Source organism: Cheilinus undulatus, linkage group 13 (assembly GCF_018320785.1).
Source record: "Cheilinus undulatus linkage group 13, ASM1832078v1, whole genome shotgun sequence".
In the NCBI taxonomy this organism is placed as follows: domain Eukaryota; kingdom Metazoa; phylum Chordata; class Actinopteri; order Labriformes; family Labridae; genus Cheilinus; species Cheilinus undulatus.
Genome location: NC_054877.1, coordinates 8,574,392 through 8,597,016, shown reverse-complemented (window position 1 = coordinate 8,597,016; position 22,625 = coordinate 8,574,392). Strand labels below are relative to the sequence as shown.

At 41.1% G+C, this 22,625-nt stretch overlaps 1 protein-coding gene across 4 annotated transcripts in view; it reads left to right on the top strand.

The window, feature by feature from the left end:
- Positions 1-22,625, top strand: part of efr3a (EFR3 homolog A (S. cerevisiae)) — a 172,027-nt gene that overhangs the window by 107,814 nt on the left and 41,588 nt on the right. For all 4 annotated transcript variants that reach the window (XM_041803480.1, XM_041803481.1, XM_041803482.1 and 1 more), the window contains one exon: positions 3,157-3,297. In XM_041803480.1, the coding sequence (XP_041659414.1) occupies positions 3,157-3,297 (141 nt within the window). The remainder of the gene's footprint in view (positions 1-3,156; positions 3,298-22,625) is intronic.

The following is a 22,625-nucleotide window of genomic DNA, read 5'->3' as shown; positions in this document are numbered from 1 at the left end:
CTCAGAAATTTATTTAAAAAAAACTTTTTTTAAAAGATTGTAAAGCTGTAAATATAAGCAAAATGAAACTGATATTTTTTTATATAAGAACTGTAAATTTATGATGACAAATACATGAGAAATGTAGGGATTATAATGCTCTAAATTGACTTAAATAGACTAGAATGTTTTAGATTTTAAAGTTGTAAATTTATGAGAATTTTTAACATCATGCCTTTAGATTTATGTGAGAAAAATCATAAAAAAAATGGAGATTTAAATGTTTAAGATAAAAACTCTGACTTTATTTATGAAGCCTAGAGGTAGTTCGCTAGTCACGCTAGTCATACGCCCAGCTGTGATCAGCTGATCCCAATTATCTCCTCCCATCTTCTTCGGCCAGTCACAGCTCTTTCTTTCTACACAGCATTGTATTTAAATATGAAGAACTTCTCACTGATCCCTGCTTGCAGTAATGCTGCTGCTGGCAAAGCTTAACCTCCTCCACCCCAGCCTCCTCCTTTATAGCCTAAAGCTTGTTTCACCCTCATATTCAGATTCATGCTACTATGGATTAGTTGCTTTTTAACTAATTTTATTGTATTCAGTTTTCATTGTCATAAATGTATCTATCCATATGGGGTTTTCTAGTTATGCACTCCCTGGAAAGTCAAAGCAGCTGCTTGACTTCTTCTTGACAGCTTATTTTGAGCAGCGTCCTCTCCACCAAGAAATATTTTATATCTATTTTGCAATATAATGGTAAAATGTATGACACGAGTGTTCCTGAATAAATTAAAGATTTTACGTTATATAATTATTGGAGGAAAAAAACTGAGTTTCTGAGACTATGAAGTTTTTTAATTTACCAGAAATAAAATGTTTATACTGGCACAACAGCTAGGGCAGGCTGAAGGCATAGTTATGTTTTATGTTTCCTGTTGAACACTTGGAGAGATTTTATTTTAAGCTGGCATAATTGCTTATCCTGACTCATTGATTAACTGATTAGATTTTGGAGGTCAAAGGTCAATGTGATCTTAAATCTTGTGAGCCCAATAATTCAAGAATGCATTGTGGGATTTTTGCCAAATTTGGAATGCATCTACACTTGGACTTTATGGTGAAATGATGGGAGGTGCAAGGTCTTTATTTGCATCAGTTTGACCCTGATACATTTAACCCGCTCTGTAGTCCAAAGTTTATTATATTTCCTGCACCTACCCACCTTTACAAACAGGATTTCTATTAATCACAGCACCACAGAAGTCTCCCTAGTCCTGTAGTAGTAGTTCTAGTTTAGATTAAAGATTGCCGGGTTAGCCGGGTCAGTGTTCATCATTTAGCTGATTTTTGTGTATTTGTTTACTGATAATCAGCAGGATTGGTTAATAAAAGAGTGAGCTTCTTTGACTCCGCTGCAATGTGTGTCTTCCCCTCTGGCACTGGTTTTACTTCAACTTATCAAGCTTTATTTGCATGGAAAATGGTTTGCATTGCCAAAGCAATGTCCAAATGAATAATAAATTTCATATTTTAGACAGTAACAGAAAAATACTTTGATTTATCTACCAAAAATCTAGGTTTAACTTTACAAATTACAGATTGAAATTGAAATGTCTGAATGATAGAAATGTTTTCGCTCTCCAGTCTGACCCACTCACCCCGATATCCTGCCCACAATCACGAGTCACAGCCAATCAGCACTGGAGCAGTGTAGCTCAGTAAGATATACTGGAAGTATAAATGAAGTGTCAATGCTCATAGTAGTTTTAATGGCTGGTTTTCAAAGATGCATATCCTTACTGACCACTGCTAGATTATTTGTGATGGATTAGTTATAATCCAGTATAGAATTTAATAAACATTAAATTATCTTTCAGACACTGAAAATGAAGACTAGACACAGAAGAGTTTGGAAAACCATTTCCAAACTTTTTATCACCCCTTTGGTCATTGGAGCGCTGCAGGATTAGAGCCTTTCTTTGGTCTTCCTAATGTTGTCCCCTTCCTCTCAGTACCTTCCAGTCTTGGTGTGGATGTGCGCGTTGATACCTTCCTTTAGTTGAATTCAGATTTTTCTCAGAGCGATAGAAAATAGTTGATAACAGGTATTATTTCACTCTCACATTCTTGGCAGTTTATCTACCACCTGAGGTCGACTTTCTTACACACGTACACAAAAACACACACAACCACCGGGGCTGGTCGATACTCTTTCATTTGATTTCTCCCTTTTTTAGATGCTCTGATTGATTTCTTTTCAGCATTTAGTCCTTCATTCTTCACCCCTCTCTCTTTCTCTGTCTCTCATATCCTAAAGGTCTTTCCTTTTCTCTTCTTCCTCCCACTCTTCCTGCCCTCTGTGTTCTCTCCTCACAGATTCTTGGACTGTGATATGAAGAATAGTTTCCCTGCTCTTGTCTCGCATTCAGGCTCACTGAGCTTCATCAGGATCTTGTTTTTTTTTACTTTCTTGTAAAATCAGTCATTGGTGGTGGTTAAATCAGATGATTTCAGCTCTTTGAACGAATTTCAGTGCCTTGATCTTCATAAATGTAAATGTGACCTTAACACTCTGTGTATACATGCATCCATACCATGCATTGTCTCCGGGGACAAGCTGATAGTGGAGCCTTCTGGCCCACCTCTCCTGCAAACCACAGCCAATACCTCATTCCCCTGGCACTCTAACTGTGGTTTTGTATCCTCTACATGTTTTGCACAGTGGAGCTGCTGGAGATAGCGGTATGAAGGTGAATATGCCACATCCAAGAGGCTAGTGGTGCATCTTTAACAGCTTTTCTCCATCATTTGCCATAAACATGCTTTTCAAGGATACGCTACTAACAGTAATTTCTTACTGACTGAATATCCCCAACAGTATGTGTATTTTCTGCAGAAACAGAACCTTCAGGAGATTTGTGGACATCATTTTTGATTTAAAAAAAAAATCCTTTTTGAGGACAAGGCTGGGCTTTTTAACTTGTCAGGTCCTACTGATCCCAAATAAGCTGGAGAACCTTAAAATGCATTCCAAACAAAAGCTGAGATCTCAGGAGGATATGAATAACTCACACAGCAGTAGTTCAGCTTGTATCTATTTGATTTCTCTGTCCTGCTGCTTGTCAGGAATTCATGATGCTGTTTCTAAACTCAACTATTTCTCTCTGACAGGGCGGGGCATCCCGGTACGCCTTCAGTGGTTGGTCAGGATGGTGAGGAAAACCCTGCGGCGCTGGCTGAGAGCTGCTTCAGAGAGCTGCTAGGCAGAGCGGCTTACGGCAACATGAACAACGCAGTCCGACCTGTGTTGGTGTGAGTACCTGAATCATAGCTAAATTTGATTGAAAATGTTTCACTGTTTTTGGCTCACCACTGAGGTCAGCTCTGTATGTGACTGATTGACTGACTGTACTTTTAGGACCATACATACAGAGTTACACTTTGGGCGGGGTTTAATTGTACTGAACGCTGTCGGTAAGGCACTGGAATTAGCCACAGCAGCACTTTTGTCAGAAATGGACATTTCTTTTTTTTAAACAACCGCAGAGAGCAACACTGAAATCTTTGTGACAGAAAAGATGTTTTCGCTCTTCTGCTGACCTGTTTCAGCATGAGTTTTAGAGAGTTACGGGCAAAAAGTTCATTGTTGTGTGTGAAGTCTGAGCTAATCAATGGGGTGATTAGCTCAGAGTTAGCCATGGCAGTGGTTTTGTTGATAAGGTCTCTTTATTTAAACAAGGCTAGAGAGCAACTTTGTTTTTCCTTTACTCCTGGTCCACTTCAGCGTGGGTGTGCAGTCATTACGGTGGGAGTCTCTGGTGTTTCCAGGGGCTGCTGCCACGGAAGCCGTTAGCTTTGCTGTAGCTGTAGGAAAGCGGCAGTTTAATCGGAACTGGACCATATTTCATTTTAAAAGCAGAGCAGAGAGCCACAACAAAAGCTTGTCTTGGCAGAGAAGATGTTTTTGCTCGTCTCCTGACCAGCCTTGGCATCAATTTTAGATGAAGCTCCACCATTAAAGATCTAAGACAGCGGTAGCCTGCACAAGAGCAGTGCATGCTCACAATGCAATACATCACTCTGATAGCCCATCATGACAGAACGTTCCTCCAAACAGCTTCTGAAGATTTTCTGAAAAGTCCTGCCCTTCCCAAACACTTTCTTCAGGAGCTTTCCCAGATCAATTTGATATATATTTATGCAATGGATACATAAGTCAATCTGGCATGTTCATTCAACCTTTATTTAATATCGAGATGCCATTGAGAGCATGCTGTCATTTGCAATGATGTTGAAGATGTTGGGCTTGCTGTTTCCTGCTGGCAGGGCTTTATGCTTTAAACTTTTAGGGTCCTTCAATTCTCAACCCACAGACATTAGGGACAGCAGAATTACATATCCCAAAAACAAATCACTCTGCCAGAAAACACAACTCAGTCAGGCATTTAAACAGGCATCCCGGATAGTTGCAGTCAGCGATATACTAGGGTTTAACTTAGCCTATTTAGAAATGATTACATGTGGGGCTATAACATCTTACAAACATCATTCTTCTCTACCAGTTGAATTAGTAAGCTCTGTAGCTGTAGTTTGACCTTCAGGAGGTATGCAACTAAGTGCTCACATTGGAAGGAAACAGAAACTGTGCACATGTTTTAAGGTACTCGTCTTTTAGGGTGACAAAATGGAACGTAATATTTCTTTTTTTTTCTAGCAGGTTTCTGTTATGAAAACGCAACTAGAAAAACAGATTTAACCTGCAGAAATGATGTGTCACGTTTCTCCCTAAAACCAAAAACGTAATCTGGCAACTCTAAAAGGGAACATTGTAATGCTTAACCCCAAATCTGAACAGTTTACCGTCCTTTACCTCCCTTTAGCTCCATTTTGTTGTTACAGTATTTCCACATTTCAGGCGCAAAAAAACCCTATCTCATTACATTTGCTAAATTAGATTCCTATACATTGTGCATATCCATAACCTGTAAGTTTAAGGACAAAAACCAGCGACTTACCACCTTTTTAAGGTGGCCTTTGGTCTGAATGGCTGAGCCCCTGCTGTCATTGTTTTGGGCCTTTTTAGGAGTCACTGCCTCATATCTTCGCTCATTCATTTGTGGCTAAAGAACAACAACCACCAGATTTTTAGGCATGAAGAATCCCCCTTATCTCAGACACATTCATCATAATTTCCTGTAGTTGTTTGGATTCACCCTGTCAGAGAAGTGATATACATTTCCCTTTGTCTCTGTGTTTATTCTGCCACATATCTCTTTCAAAATAAAAGAGGAAACTAAACAGGATTGTATTAAAGCTGCTGCAAACAGGATTAATGTCACACTAGCCGTAATGCTTAAATATATCATTTTAAATCACTGCTATGTACACAGAGAGAGGCAGCAGCATTCAGATTCCTAATCTGCTTTATTACATGTTTGACTCATGATCCACCCAGCAGGAGAGAGGCCATTACAGCAAACAGACTCCGTAATAACAAGCCCTTCAAACAGACATTCACTGTCTGCACACAGACACTCCCCTTCTCCTCGTTCCACCTAGATTCATTTTCTCAAGCACGCACGCTCTCACACTCCCAGAACACGGAGGAAATTAAATGAGCTCTCTTATCACATGGGCGGCTGCTGCGTGAGCCCCGCACATCGTCACCACCCGGTGACCGACCGTCCCTCCGGGGATTTGAATATCCTCACTTTTTCCCCGCACTGCCCCGCCACTCAGCATGGTTCGCATAAATTGGACAATTACCAAGTGAACGGCCAAAGCCCCGCCGAGATTTTCCCTGTCACAGTCGGTTTCTGCTCCACTGAGCCGCGCCGAGTGCAGGCTTCACTTTGGTCCTTTTATCCCCAGCAGCTTCGGGAGGAAAGGCTCATGCAGCAGTTTTAATTTGTGGGGGTTTGTATTTAGTATTTTTAGCCCTGCTGGCAGTGAGGCTTCAGGGATGGTGATGTGAGCTGGGATGCTGGTCCAAATGTTCCATTCAAGAATCTACTTTCCTTGGATGAGTCCATGATCAGGTGAAATCAGGGCACATAGACTTCTGATGACAGTAAAGGCAGTCTTTATTGAAAATATAGTCAAACAGGTATCCTTAATGATAAGAGCTGTTCCCTGAAATCCTGTATCATTTTGCTTAGAATAAACCTTTAATGTGATCTCTATTGATATAATCTGTAAGTAAGACACAAGATTGTGTTGAAGGTGCTGAGATTTTCTTTTGTTGGAGAATTTTTGGCTTGAAGAGCATTAGATGAAGCTCCATCCATAGGTATGCAAACCAAGAACCCACTGGTCCTAATCTGGCAGTTTATCTTCTGTGAGTGATCAATTAATTGATTGTATTAATAGGGATGCGCAATGTTTGATTTTTGCCAATACCTGACAAGCCAGTATTTGCAGCCTCATGCCAGCAAATTCCGATATCGATGCTAATATATACACTCCTTTTTAATACCATAAAGTACACCAAGTGTCTGCTGTGCAAAGAGGGGCTGAGTCAAGCAAAACTGAGAGAGGAGCGGGATAGAATACGTTCACGTTTCTGACTTTATTCAAAATGTCCAAGGGCTCAAGGTGGGCCCCCCAGGCAACCACCTATACCTGATGACACAGTGGTACATTCAGCTGATATTTAAGGCCGAAATATGATTCGCACTGCTGATATGTACGACAGATACATGAGCTGTAATTATTGACAGAAATTTTATATCTGCCAATACTGAAATGATAATGGTGCTAAAAGTGTACTTTATAAAATGGTATCAGTGCCTAAACAGTTCCTGAATGGATACTTTAAGAGGCTATTACATCCTGCTTATGTGTGCGGCTGATAGAAGAGACAGGAGTGTTTCTGTAAAGAGTAAAAAAAGAAAAAATAAAGGACAGATACAGTCCCTTTATTTTGGCTGTTGACTAAAAACATTTTGGTTTGACATCAAAAGATGAACATGAGACAAGAGATCAATATTTCAGCTTTTATTTCTGGATCTGATATACAACCTAGAAGATGGCACTTTTTGTTTGAACCCACCCATTTTTCATGTGAGCAAAAGCATTGGAACATGTGACTGACAGGTGTCTTTTGTTTCCTAGGTGTGTCCTATTACAGTGATTATTCAAACGAGAAATAGCGCTGAAGTTCCACACTCAGTTTAACATAAACATTGTAAGAGCTGTAAAGAAAGACCCTAAAACAACTGTTAGTGACATCAGCAACATCCTCCAGAGGACAGGAGTGAAGGTATCACCATCTACTGCTAGTGAGATTAACAACAACCTCCAGAGGACAAGAGTGAAGGTATCACCATCTACTGCTAGTGAGATTAACAACGACCTCCAGAGGACAGGAGCGAAGGTATCACCATCTACTGCTAGTGAGATTAACAACGACCTCCAGAGGACAGGAGTGAAGGTATCACCATCTACTGCTAGTGAGATTAAAAACGACCTCCAGAGGACAGGAGCGAAGGTATCACCATCTACTGCTAGTGAGATTAACAGCGACCTCCAGAGGACAGGAGCGAAGGTATCACCATCTACTGCTAGTGAGATTAACAACGACCTCCAGAGGACGGGAGTGAAGGTATCACCATCTACTGCTAGTGAGATTAACAACGACCTCCAGAGGACAGGAGTGAAGGTATCACCATCTACTGCTAGTGAGATTAACAACGACCTCCAGAGGACAGGAGTGAAGGTATCACCATCTACTGTTAGTGAGATTAACAACGACCTCCAGAGGACAGGAGTGAAGGTATCACCATCTACTGTTAGTGAGATTAACAACGACCTCCAGAGGACAGGAGCAAAGGTATCACCATCTACTGTTAGTTACATCAGCAACAACCTCCAGAGGACAGGAGTGAAGGTATCACCATCTACTGTTAGTTACATCAGCAACAACCTCCAGAGGACAGGAGTGAAGGTATCACCATCTAATGTTCACAGAAGACTTCATGAAAAAAGTACAGAGGCTACAACAGAATCAGCAAACCACTCATTACCAAGAAGAACAGGAAGGCCAGACTAGAATTTGCCAAAAAAGTACAGAGATCACCTTTAAACCTCCCGAACAAAGTTTTATGGACTGATGAGACAAAGATGAACTTTTACCAAAGTGATTGAAAGACTAAAGTCTGGAGAAAGAAAAGATCTGCTCATGATTCCAAACATACAAGCTCATCTGGGAAACACAGTGGAGGTAATGTCATGCTTGGGCTTGCATGGCTTCTTCTGGGACGGGCTCATTAGTCTTCATTGATGATGTAACACATGACAGCAGCAGAAATGAACTCAGAAGTCTACAAAAACATTTTGTCTGCCAATTAAAGGAAAATGCAGCCAAACTGATCAGGAGATCCTTTATCATGCAGCAAGATAATATCCCAAAACACACTGGCAAAACAACAAAGGAGTTCATCAGGGGCAAGAAGTGAAAGGTTTTAGCCTGGCCAAGTCAATTTCCAGACTTGAACGCTATAGAGCACTGATCATCAACTGGCGGCCTGGTGGCCATATCAGGCCCCCGAAAGACCATTAAATTACTAAAAATATCCTGCATCTTAAAAGAAAATACAAATACCACTACAATAAGATTTCAGTCAGACCAAAATATTTATTTAATTTTTGTGTATTTGAAAGTCCGGCCCCCAGAGTGTCTGTCGAGACCAAATCTGGCCCTTGTGCGAATGTGGATGACCCCTGCTGTAAAGCATGCACTTTAGCAGCTAAAGAGGGGACTGAAGGGAGTAACCCCCAAAACAAATAACTGAAAGAGGCTGCGGTGAAAGCATGGAAAAGCATCAGAAAGGAAGAATGCTAAAGTTTGGGGATGTCTGTGCATCACAGACTTGATGCAGTTACTGCAAGAAAAGGATTTCCAACTAAATATGAAGTCTTACTCACTTTGATCTGCTTAAAGTCTCTGTTCCGATACTTTTGCTTACCTAAAAATGTGGTGTTCTTTTAGAAATAAAGTTATCTCCTAAGCTATTTATCAGATCAAGATGTAAATACCTGGAAATGAAAGCTGAAATGTTGATCTACTGTCTCATGTTCATCTTTTTGTGTCAAATCCAAATGTTTCTAGTCTACAAGAAAACATAAGGGAAACGGACCCACCATTCCAATACTTTTGGAGGGGACTGTATAATCATTTCCAAAAACTGTGGAATTATGATGAATATTCTACTCTGAACTAATATTCACTGGTGTTCATGCCTCTCTGTAAACAAGATTTCTTCTTCCTTTTCCTATTTTTTTGCTTGCACCGTCCTGTAACCAGCTGCGACTTGATGAAATGAATCTCAAGCCCAGTTCAGAAAGCTTACAATGTTTTTTAAAGATTTTCGTCTCCCCACAAGTCTTTGGTCTGAACTTGGCTTCAGAACAGTAGGGGAATGAGGCCCTGTGTGTTTTTGGCCCCAACTGGCCCCCGACTTAGCCATCATCATAGACATCCACCCCCTCTCTTTTTCTAGTTCTAGTAGTCCACCGTACTTCCAGTTAATATAAAAACAATGAAATGTGGTTAAAATGTCTTCCTCCCAATTATCATTCCACTGTAAGTACTCGTGGCAGCAGTGAGGGTGGTAGTAGTGACAGCAGTAATATCGAGTGTGAAAAGTCAGAGGATGGTGTTTGCCGCTGGGGACCATTTGAGTTGAGGAGTCATTATTGGTGTGAACATCACGGGATCCCAGGGGCCTTTTTCTGTAACACAGGGAAGTTGTTTGTCTCCGTCTGTTCAACCTGCTTTTAATGTTGATGTGTCCTCAGACCAGCCTGAACACAGACACACAACTCTACCTCGCGTAAACAAATGTGCTGTATATGTTTCTCACATCTGAGCAGGAAATAAATGATACGAGAATTGATACTGAAATATTCTAACAGTCTGTTTTTAAAAGATGGAAAATTTCATGTTACTGTTATATCAAATTAAAGTTAGACTTTTCCATTATTCTTACCAATGCCTGGTTGTAATGTGGTTGCTAATAGGGGTGTCAATCTCTCAGACTCACAGGCTACGATTCGATTCACTGACGATTCATTAAAATACAGAACGATTCAATTGGATTCGGTTCAGTCCATTTAGATCCAGCACAAACTGATCAATCATTCCCAACAACACTTTAAGATTGTAAGCCCCGTAAATAAAGGGGCTTTTTCACAGTGATAATGGAAGACTCCCCAGAGTTTTAACTCAGAAAACTGTTTATGTTCAGGTCTATTTGTGCTGCGTTTGGTGTTAGCACTTAAACTTTAGCTCCTCTGTCTCAACACTTGAGATTTATGAGCTGCTGTAGTTCTTAATCACTTTTCTCCAAAGTGTACAGACGAGCAGACATTTCAAAAGCTATTCTTCTTTTGTGTTAAATCCACATGGCTTGATTTCTGAGGAGCAAGACGTTCTGATGATAGGTAAAACACATCCAGCTACCTAGAGAGCACCTATGGCCCTGCACACCGGTCACCGTGGGTCTGGTGAGATTACAGACACTGAGGGGACTATGAAATATGATCTCTAACATTACACCGGTCCAAAGACTGTTTCATTCCTCATTTTTTACCGATCCAGCGCTCTGCAGACAGATGCACTCGGACCACTGACGTCAAGACCGGTCAACAGATCCATATCGAATTATCTTAAAAACAAACTCTCTAAACTCTAAACTTATAAAAATATCAGTTTCTCTGAACACGTACCCAGAGAAAGTCCACGCTCTTGGGGTTCAGCACATCAAGGCTGCCCCTGTGCCTGCTGCAGGTGCACACTGCACCCTACCACCATGGTCTACACCTGCAGATAGTGAGTCCACAGTGGGACCACTTGATGCTGAGTCCCCCTCAGCTCTGGGACACCACAGTATCTTTTTTGTTACTGGTAAAACATCAGTTACCAGGAGAAGACCACTGCAATGATTACCATTCTACTGTTGTTAAAAGAAAACCTCAGCCAGGACAAACTAGCTCACTTGTTCCCTCTGAGGTCTGTTTGATATTATCTGTCAGAGAAGGATTATTCAGTGAACAGGACTGATATTGGGTGCTGCTGTTCCTCCATCTCTTCAATGTTACAAACAATCAATATTGAGGTGCCTGAATGTCTGCATGGTGATGACAGTTTAACCAATGTCTGTCACAGCAGAGTGAAATAAGGCACAGAGAGACGAGAGAGGCATTACAGCAGAGCGGGTCAAAGAAACCTTTTTCTGTAAACACGGAGGTTTTCAGGTTTGTGCTTTTAGGAAAGAACTCTGCGACTCATCCTCAGCTTGTTGTACAATACACCAGTGTTAAATTCACTCAACCACTGCTGCTGAATTCAATCAGAGGCCTCTTAATGCAGCCATTAACAGTTAATTACATCATATTAATGTGAATGCTTGACTTCTGTAGCGCCTCTTCAAGAACTGAGCTGCATTTAATCATTTTTCTCTTCCTGCACTTTCCCTCCGATGTGTTTCATTGCTTTCCTTCTTGCCTCAGAGCTTTTTCAGTTAATTGGTTTAAAGCTCAGCGTGTTTTCCTCGTCATTTCCCTCTTTTCTCCATCCTGACACCAGACCTTGGAGCGACCTCACACACATATACTCGCTAATGAGAGCTTTCTTTGACTTTTCAACGACCTTGGGACAGTGAGGTAGAAGTGCAGCGCTAGCTGTGAATTTATGGAGGAAGAATATGCCGAATGTTTGCATTGAAATATCTAACTTCATTTAAAAAATACTAACCCCACTATCAACACCACCCCTACTTCTATTGTCAGTGTTTGAATGAATCTAATGGCAGCTCAACCTCAACTGCTATAATGACCAACATCAGTCCTCTCTGTCCCATCATTACTGAGAGCAAAAATGATCATCTTAGAATACTGAGTCTTCTTTCAAGCACGGCTGCCTCTCATAAATCCTCTCATATTTTGACTATAATTAATAAGAGAAGTATAGCCTATAGAAGAAAATATACTTTTAAGTTGATGTGAAGGCCATAAGTGGTTCTTATTCATTCTTTTTACTTTCTCTCTACTGCATCTCCTTCTTCTCCCTCTCTGCATTTCCCACTTCTCTCCTGGTTCTCTCCTTTTTCCTTTTTGAATCTCCTCTTTTGCCCCTTCCTTATCTCTCCTTCTGCATCGCCATCATTTCCCCTTTTTTATATCTCCATCTATCCTCCTCCTCTGCATCTCTCTTTTTTCCCTTTCTGCATCACCTTCACCACACTATCAACAACTGCTTTTTTCTTTCTGCATCTCCCTCTTTCTTTCCTCATTGCATCTCTCTTCTTTTCTTCTGCATTTCCTCCTTCTTCTCTGTCTGCATCCCTTTTTTCTCTCTTTCTGCATCTCACTCATCTTCCTTTCTGCATACCCCTCATTTTTCTTTTAACAGCAGTCTTATTTCTCTTTCTGCATCTCCCTCTGCCTTTCTTTTCTTAACTTTATGCATTTCTCTCCTCTCCTTCTGCATCTCTCTTTTCTGCCTTTCTGTATCTTTCTCTCCCTTTCAGTATGTTTTCTGCCTTTCTGTATCACTTTCACCTCACTTTCTACAACAGTTTTTTCCTCTTTCTGCATCTCCCTCTTTCTTTCTTTCCTGCATTCCTCTGGTCTTGCCTTCTTATCTTCTTTTTCTCCCTCTCTGCATCCCTCTTTTCCCCTGTCTTCATCTCCGTTCTCTGCCTTTTTGCATCTTACTTATCTTCCTCTCTGCATCCTCTTCAATTTTCTTTTTATCTTCTTTTTTCTCTTTCTGCATCTTCTTCCCCCTTTCTTTATACTCCCTTTCATTTTTGCATCTCACTCATCTCTCCCTTTCTGCATCCCCCTCTTCTGCTATTCTGCATCTCCTTTATCCTCTTTGCATCTCTCATGTCTCTTTCTATCTCTCATCTCTCTCATTCTCTCTATATATTCTTCTTTCTCTCTGCATCTTCCTCTTCTTCCTTTCTACACCTCTCTCCCCATCTACATCTTTGTCTTTTCTGCACCCCCCTTCCTTTCTGCATCTCCCTTGTCTCTCCTTCTGCTTTCCCATCTTTTTCTTTTCTGCATCCCCTTCCTCTCCCTTTCTGCATCTCCTTTCTCCTCCTTTCTGCATCTCCATCTTGTCTCCTTCTGCATTCTGCTTCTGTCCTAACCTCTTCAGCATCTCTCTCTTCTCCCTCTCTGTGCCCCCCTTTACTCCATATCTGCAAGTTTTTGCCATTTGCCAGTTTTTTCTCCTTTATCTCTCTTTCAACACCCATCTTTTTTGTCTTTCTGCATCTTCTGCATCCCCCTTTTTCTTTTTAACAACTGTCTCTTCTTCCTCCCTGCATCTCTGTCTTCTTCCTCAAGAACAATTTCCCTTCGGCATGCCAGTACTGAATAAACACTCTTATCCACAGATTCCCTGCCTTCACCTTTGTAGTGCACATTTTGCACACAGTAACATTTGAAAGCCTTGAATGGAGTAGCAGAGGATCTCTCCTATGACAGAGTCAGCCTTGTCAGCGTTGATTGAGAGCAACATGGTGATGAAATTTACATCATTCAAAAAAAAATTTTCATGCATAGGTAAAACATAGAACATAGAATCCCCTTTTCGAAGTAACTAAACCAAGCATCCTTTTATTTTAGAAACCAGCAGCCTTTAACATTTAATTGCAGTGCTGTTTTTACATATATCAGTTTGCTTTTCCAGACCACCCGATGAATAAAATTCCCAGTTTAATCTGGTGCTTAAAGATCCCAGAAATACCAGAATACTCACTCTGCCAGTGTGTTTTATTACCTGTCTCCAATCTGTTGTTTTCAAGGTAAAGCAGGTCCTTTTCCTCTCCCTGTCCTGTCCTTCAAACCTTCGTGTCTTCTCTTTCTTTCCATCAAGGCTTTATTAAAGTGTCTTCGTCTGTGTGAATCTCTCAGCAGCTGTCCTTCTCACAGGAAAATTACTTTTCTTCCAGCGTAACTAAATAAGCAGCAGGAGGAAGGTTTAAATGAAACTTCCATCTTTATTTCCAGGCTGGATCAGAGAATGGCACCAGGGAGAACAACGGCTATCAAAAGCATTGGCTTACATTTCAGCTGTAAGAACCAGCTGTCATTTTAACTGTTCACACACTTTAAGAGCATAAAAATGTGGCCATACTGAAGTGATTCTTCACTTGATGTTTTTGGCTGAGCTGTGCTGCAGTCTCCTCTGTTTTCAGTCTAACACAATCCCACAATCCTTTGTCTTACCCAGCAACACCTCCTCTCCGTTCCAGAGCTGCTGTCATTACCTTTCCTAAAGTCTGACACTTGACCTCACACTCCTGGTCAGTGGCTTTTAAGTCTGTGTGTTTGTGATCAGGCAGCATGATGTCAGCATCACCTCCAGCTGTGAACTCTGACTCGCTGGCATCCTGCGCCCCCTGCAGGCCAGGCAGTGATACACACAGCACAGTAACCTCCTGTAGCTCATGATATTTCCTTTCACTACACACCCAGAGAGTGATAATGTTACAAGATCAGAGTTCAAAGAGGGTGAACGGCGTTACATCCAGACTATAAAGAAAGCTCATGAAGTATGGAGAGTTTAACAGCAGACGTCTGACAGAAACTTCATGAGCAGATGGAGGAGGGTTGTATAAAACGACAGCAGGCTCTCACAGGTCATGTTTTATGCATTTTTCTCTAAAGCCTACTTCAAGTATCTCCCTGTCAAGATGATAAATATGTATTTAATTTTCTACTCAATGCAGTAGATAGTGACAAAATGACAGTCCCATGGGAAGTGTGGCTATGAGGACAGAACTGTATAGAAATGAAAAACCTGATTGGATGAATTTTAAGAAGCAACAACATCAGCCAGTGTTTCGTTAAGAGAAAGGATGAAGATGAAGTCTTGCAAAGTGGAGGACTCTGCTCAGGGGTCAAGAAGTGATTCCTACACAGAGAAACGCTTACAGAAAGGCAGTTTACAATGAAGCCAAGTGTTTAAAAGTGCAAAATGAAATAATTCTTTGTTCTTAAAGCTGACATATAATCCAAAAAATCACTTGTCCAGGCTTTTCTAACAAAACTATTTGCCCCTGGCCTGTCCACAATCCCCCCAAGAATCAGAAAAATCCATTCCGTCTCCCCTCGCTTTCTCCCCCTTTCAGAAAATGTGTGCTAAAACAAGCCGGGCTCAGATTTTACTCTCATGATGTCGTGTGGGGAGTTAGCCCCGCCCCCAGGTTCGGTTGGCCCTACCCACTTGGAAGAAAGTCCCGCCCTCCCCTACTGACCCTCCTCTCAGCTGCCATATTAATAGAGGATCAGGGGATCAGGGCATCCATTTCCTGAGAGGGGTGTGGCCAGGGGCGGAGTCAGACAGCTCAGTAACATCTAAAGCCACAGACAAAGAAACAGTTCATTCTGAGCAGGGCTGAAACAGAGGCGTTTTCAGACACACAGAAATCCTACTTGGTGTGTTTTTCAGCAACAGACTTTACAGGCATGTTCTGGGGACCTCTGAACAATATAAACCTGTCTTAAAGGGGTAAAATAAGCTGTTTTTGTGTCCCGAAGTGGTGAAATATTCAGGCAAAAATCAAAAGTTTTTTTTATAAAACCTCATGGTGAAATGGCAGCGGAGAGGAATCAAATAAGGCTCCGTCTAAAGCCTGGAAGAGTGTTTCATTTATGGTCCGTTTCCACAAAGCTGTCCAGTCTCAATCAGTACTGCTTGTCATGTTTAGCTCATTAAACTCTGCTCTTACCAATGATTCCTCAGCTGATATCCAGTCGTGCTTGTTGTGACGAGGTTCAGCTCAGTAAGGCTGGTTGTTTGGCTCCTGAACAGCTCTTCGTTTGGTACTAGTTTGGCTTTTTAAGTGTGGATTAAATAAGGACAGAAATTGAGGAAAGGTAACTGACACTGTAGCACAAGCTCATTCATGAATGGCATCTCATCACTCGGTAGCTTACCCCACAAGGTTTATTTGGTTGATATTAAGTCACTGTTTCAATTAAATACATGTTGGTGAAATTTTATATGTCAGAGGGGCTCGGCTAGCCTCTTAGCTCTAAGACTCTTGTCTCTCTTCATCTGATAACATGGGGCACTATAAGGTCTGAAGGGCTGAGTAATTTGTGAAATGCATCACCTCCACACCAGGTAAATCAGTTAACCTGTGGGAAAAATCACTTTTTTTAAGGATTGTTTTCAGTGTATGTAGAAATTTTCTGAGGATCATTTCAGCCTACAGGTCCATTTAGAGCTGTAAAGTACTAACTTTCCTTTCATTCCTAATGGCTGTTCTTCACTTCCTGCCCCCATCAGGCATGTTAACAGGATCACATGATAAACAACGTGTGCACAGGACTGGCAGAGTCAGTGCGAGAGTTTTGAAGATAAAATGGTATGATAGGGCTTGGCTATGCAGTGTTAATTTTGTCGACTAAAACTATGACTAAAAATGTTCATCGACAGCTTTTTTCCATGACAAAAACTAGACTAAGACTAACAAAAAATGACTAAAACTGAAAACAAGTAAGTTTAGGTTTATTCAAGATGACTAAAACTAGACAAAAATATAATGTAGTTTTCATCAGACATTCAAAATCCATACTATTTCTCCACTGTGGGTAAACCTGTCAAAAACAATGCATCTGTATCTATTCTGTCTCTCAGCTGCAGAAAGCAGGGACCCCAGGTTTGGCAGGGTGCAGAAAGCATACAACCATGATTTGGCACCAGATATAGGCAAGAAAATAAATGCTTGGACTAAAAGTATACTAAAATTTTTTGAGTTTTTGTCGACTAAAACTAGACTAAAACTTATAAGGATAAAAATGACGAAAATGTGACTAAAACCAAAAGACGTGGGGTCAAAAGTCTAAGACTAAGATTAAAATGAAAAATAGCGGCAAAAATTAACAGTAGGCTATGTTAGCCATTTGAGTGCCAATTTCCTTTCTTCTATTTTTATCAGAGTTTAATACATATTTAAAAATCCTCAACGGTACCAGTAGAGGAGCTGTTTGGGAGCCAAAGACCAACTCTAAATACTGAACCAAATTATATGAGACGTAAGGTGTCAGAGACAGATTTCCTATTGCGGTGAGCGTGGCTGGACTGGGTTTATTGTGACAAACCAGTACAAACTGTACCAAACCAGACCATTCACAAGTACTGACTGGCACCACTCTTAGACAGAGGCTTTAAATCCATGTCTGTAGCTGTTTCTCTTTGAGCTTTAGTACTTAGGAATATGATTGGTTGTCGCAGGTGTAAACAGCACAGAACGTTTTGATAGTGCTTCTCTATGCAGAAATCGTCTCCGGGTTTGTTCTGACCAACAATCTGAACTAACATGATGTTACCATTGATTATTGAGGTTAATAGAGTTCTGATCTCTGATTTAACACCATAGCAACCTCTTTGTGTGCTGCCATGTTTGTAGTTTGTTACACCACTGGATGCAGACATAAGTGCAGGAGAAGCAGCAGGTATGTCTACACTCTTTCAGTGACACGCCCTTTGCAGCTCAAGAAAACTTTTGCCCATTTAACAAGGGATCAGGCTACTCTTGTTCTTCTGCTTCCACTGTTTTCCTGCAACCATGATGCATGTGCATGCATGTAACGGTGACATCTATTCCAAACTGATCGACAAAAAGTTCCAAATATATTAGGATGAGGATTCTAAGGTGTTCTAAGGTGCTTTTTTCAGTACAAATAAACTTTTTTTTCCAGAAGAACTATCTACTCTGAAAACTGCATTAATAACAGTCTTGAGTCGGTGTTAAATTAAGTTATAGGTATGAAGGCAGTCATTCATGACTGCAGTTTGCTCTTCATTCTTTCTCACTGCTGTACTCCTCATCTGTCTGTCTGTGGGTGAAACCAGTTCTCCTGCAGAGCTCCTGCAGGGATGGAGAGGAGGAAGAAGGGGGGGGGCGTCTTCAGACTATAAATAGCAGGGATTGGGGTTAAGGGGGGAGGAGGGTTTTTGGGGGGTTTGCATTGACGTCATATTGGTGAACTGTTCTCATACAGCCAATCCTCTTTATCGCTGTCCTCCGCGTTTCCTTTCTTTTCTTTCGTATCTGTTTTTCTCCAGCTCTTCCTCCCACTCGTTTTCTCCTCTGTCTCTCTAAATGCCACCATTCTTTTGTGTATAGCCCTATTTATTTCACTAAAACTAGTTTTATCGGTCCCAACAGACCATTAAAGATGGCTGCTGAGTCATCCTCAGTTCATCGCACTGCAATAGCAATGATTCCAATACAACTTCTGCAGATGATTCTTTATGTGAGACTTAACTCAAGTTTCCCCTTGTACAGATGGATGATCAGGCTGGTTCGTAAGCCCTGCGGATCAAAATAAAACCTTGTTTTTGTTTTTTTGTTGAGAAAGACTGCGAATTTACATCAAGTGAGTTTGGAATTTCTTAAGTGGCAGACGGGGGGTTGATTGGCTTTAACGATATAAAGTTTAGTAGAAAACAGTAGTGCTTACAAGGCAGCTGTTGGTAGGGTCAGTCACATGTCAGCGTGTCCTGGGCAAGACACTTAACCCCAAATGGCTCCCACTGCTGCACCAGAGGTGTGTGAATGTGTATGATTGGGATTGCTGGTGGCTGCTACGTAGCAGCCTGTGCCATCATTAATGTGGAGTGAATGATTAGTGTGACCTGTGGTGTAAAAAGCAAGTGGAAGTAGTGAGACGACTAGAAAAGTGCAACACAAGCTTAAACGTGTTAACCTTTTACCATAAAAAGACATGACCGAACAATACACTGGATGGTATGACTCATTCTGGCAGTGTTGTCGTTAAAAACAGTGTACCACACTCAGTGAAACCACCCCCTGACAGGCAAGAACAGCCTCAGACTGCTGTATGCTTTGGGCTGCAAGGGGGTTCAAATCCCTGTTCTACAGGGATTGGAAGCATTTGGTTTGAAAGGGATTTTCTGCGTCCAGGTTGCATGATCTTTCTGTGCATGCCCAAGTGTTCCGACTTTCTCCCACAGACCAAACACATGCTTGTTAGGTTAATTGGTGACTCTAGTTGACTGCGAGTGCGAGCATGCTTGGCCATTTGTTTCTTTTTTTGAGCCATATGAGGGCCATAAACAAAGATGTATACAACGCTGGCAGGCCCCTTTAGGGTCCTCGAAGGTGTGAAAATAACCTTGGCAAAGTATAGAGTTTTTAACTGACCACTTTCTTCCATGGTACAAAGAGAAGAACAGCGCCTTCCATAGAAAAATTATCTTCATGCATGACAATGCATCATCTCATGCTGCAGAGAATACCTCTGTGTCATTGGCTGCTATGGGCATAAAAGGAGAGAAACTCATGGTGTGGCCCCCATCCTCAGCTGACCTCAACCCTACTGAGAACCTTTGGAGCCTCCTCAAGCTAAAGATCTATGAGGGTGGGAGGCAGTTCACATCAAAACAGCAGCTCTGGGAGGATATTCTGACATCTTACAAAGAAATTCAAGCAGAAACTCTCCAAAAACTCACAAGTTCAATGGATGCAAGAATAGTGAAGGTGATATCAAAGAAGGGCTCCTATGTTAACATGGAACTTGGCCTGTTAAGATGTTTATGATTTAAATAGCTCTGATTTCAGTAAACATGAAGTCCTAAGGCTGCAAATTCAACAAATGACCATTTTCAGTTCTTTAGAACATTTTAAATGTTCTGAAACTCTGTTGTGCATGGTAATTTGGAACAGTGCATTTTGATTTTTTCTTTAAAAAAAAAAAAAAAAGTTATCATTGGGAGGTTGGTTTGATGAAATCTGAATTATGCTTTAACTGTGACTTAAAAATTATCCTGACTGTCATTTGCATTGAATATTTAGGAAAATCAGTGAAAAATACCATTTGCATAATAATTTGAAACGCAGTGTAAGGACGTTGGGGCCACTTTAACATCCACAAGGCGAGGTAGATGGCATTGATAAAGCCAGTAACAGAATAAAGGAGGAGCTGGGGTGGAGGAGGGTTGGAAGAGCAGCTTGCAGAGAGAGCAGCAGAGCGTAGCAGGCAAGAGCTGTTTGAATAAAGAGCATGAGAATGATTGGCCAATAGCACACTTAGAACAAATCAGCTGGTCATCAGCTGATGATGGCTTGCATTGGATCAGCTTGACTCTGTGGCTTGCCTGAGCTAACGCTAAACACTGGATTTAATTGCTGAAAAGGCAAATAGACAATTATTTCCAGGTGTTGGGGATGCCAGCTAGGTCTGCTATTTGTTGCTGAAACTCATCAGGGAGTTAGAAAACAAGAAGTTGTTGCTTTGATTGCCAATATTTTTTACCAGGTATAGTGTTGTCCCAATTTAGGCACAAAAACACGTGAATACATTATAATTGTTGCCATGTTAGCTTACAGAATTAGCATGGTAACACTCTGAAGTACAAAACAGTCAAGCACACGCTCCATGTTCAACTGTTGGCTGTATTTTCTTTTATTTTATTTCTGGATGTACGCAGGCCGCATTTGGCCCCGGACCTTAGTTTGGACACCCCTGACTTAGACAGTACTTAAAAGGCAATCTGTAAGGGGTAGGGGGGCCTGGAAATATTTCCATCTGCCAAAGGGGAGTGTAATGTGATGCCTGCTGCTCACATGCTGCTCAGACCTGTTGTGAGACAGTTCCAAGGTTTTTTAGATTTTGTTTGAACAAATCACAGAGGAAAAACTTTAGTGAATGTCAGAATCTTCAAGAAGAAATTAGTGGGTTTTGGGAACAAACGTTAAGACTGTTTGGTGAATAAAGCTTATTCAGGGCTAAGGATAGAGTTGATGTGATATCTGATATTTTTGGAAACGCTGTGGTTTATCTGCTGCTGTCCAGTCAACCCATCAGTTAACAGAATCCTCTGAACGGGAAACAATCTCGCAGAAAAATGAAGGCTGGTTAGTCCACATGTCCAAGGGCAGAACGTGAGTGTGAGAAAAGAAACGGTTTTGATTGAGACTGACACAAAGTCGATGCCAGCATTTGCCCTCAGGCTCAGGGTTACTACTGCAGACAAGAACGAAGCAGGGGGGGATCAAAAAATCTGAAAGCTTCTGAAGGTCAGAGAGCAGAGAGATGAGATGGAGGTCCTGATAATCTCCTGGTGTTTCTCTGACAGCTCTTCTACCAATAAGAGAGAATAAAAGATAGAAATGCCAACTTTGGTTGTGATGAAGAAAGTTTTTAGGACTGTTGACCTTCAGCTCTCAAGGCTTGTTACTAATCTCAACCAATCAAAAGAAATCAAGTGGTTTCAAGTGATCAATGACCGATAGAAAAATATCAGTTGCTGTCTTTGAAATTCATCACAGGGCGCGCAGATGGTGGAATGGTTTAAGGCGCTACCCATGTACAGGGTTCGAATCCGGCCTGTGGCCCCTACCGCATGTCTCACCCCACTCTCTTCCCTGTTTCCGCATCTATCCACTGTCCTTCCTCTATCTAATAAAGGCATGAAAAGGCCAAAAAATAAATCTAGAAAAAAAAAAGAAAGAAAAAAAAGCACGATTCATGACGTGACATCCCAAACTTGAGAGTTGAAGAGAAAAAAGGGCATTTCCGCTTAACTCAGAAACTTATAAAATCCCCCACTCTGACAGCTTCTCTACACGTTCAGCCAGCTGCTGTAGTGTTTGAATCCACAGAGCTGATATTTCAGACATCCTTTTAGCGCTTTGAGTCATAATAACAACGCCGCTAAGTGACTGACAGCATAAATTGTCTGGTTTCTTGTCTGATAGTGATTTGTAAAAACTGTTTTAAAGGTAACCTCCAATGGGCTCTGACATTTATAGAAATGTCAACAGACGTCAGAACTTTCAGAACTTAACTGAACATCAGAATTTTATTGGCTTTAGTCAACACACACCAATAATTGAGTAAGACAAACACTCAATTTACAGTGTATTTACCAAGACTGTTGGCATTAAAATACCAAGTGATAATCCTGGATGATTTGTGGTTCAGTTTCTGATCACTCAGACTGCATCCAGAGTTGGTCTGGGATGCCTTCATCCAGATTAGATGCAGCACATTCTTGCAAGTATTGAAGTCCGCCCTGTCAGCTTCCACCATCTGCAGTATTCTTCTAGTGGCAGTGGTTTTTAAAGGTGGGGTTGGGACCTCCTTTTGAGACAATGAGAGGAATGCTCTTACAAAAACTAAGAACACCAATTTACACCAACTTTGCCAAATTTTAAAACATTTTTGCCACCAAAAACCCACCACCCTTTTCTGCCTGTTTTTGCCACTTCAAAACCAATTCTTGCCACTGTCCACCTAATGTTGCCTCTGTTGACCCATTGTTGCCACTACTAACCATTTTTCACGTTCACTTTAACCACATTTAACTATTTGATATGCCCATTTTTGCCAGTTTAACCCATTTCTGCCAATTTCTGCCAATGGTTTGGTCTCAGTTAATCGTTTTTCTCCAGTTCATATCAGTTTTTAATCCTATTTCACCAAGTTACCCCCTATTTTTGCCACTTTAAAGCCATTTCAGCCACTTTTTAATCCACTTCTACCCCTATTTATTCCTGTTTGTGCTACTTACAGTGCCGTGAAAAAGTATTTGCCCCCTTTCTGATTTCCAGTTTTTTTTTTTCATATTTGTCATACTTAAAAGT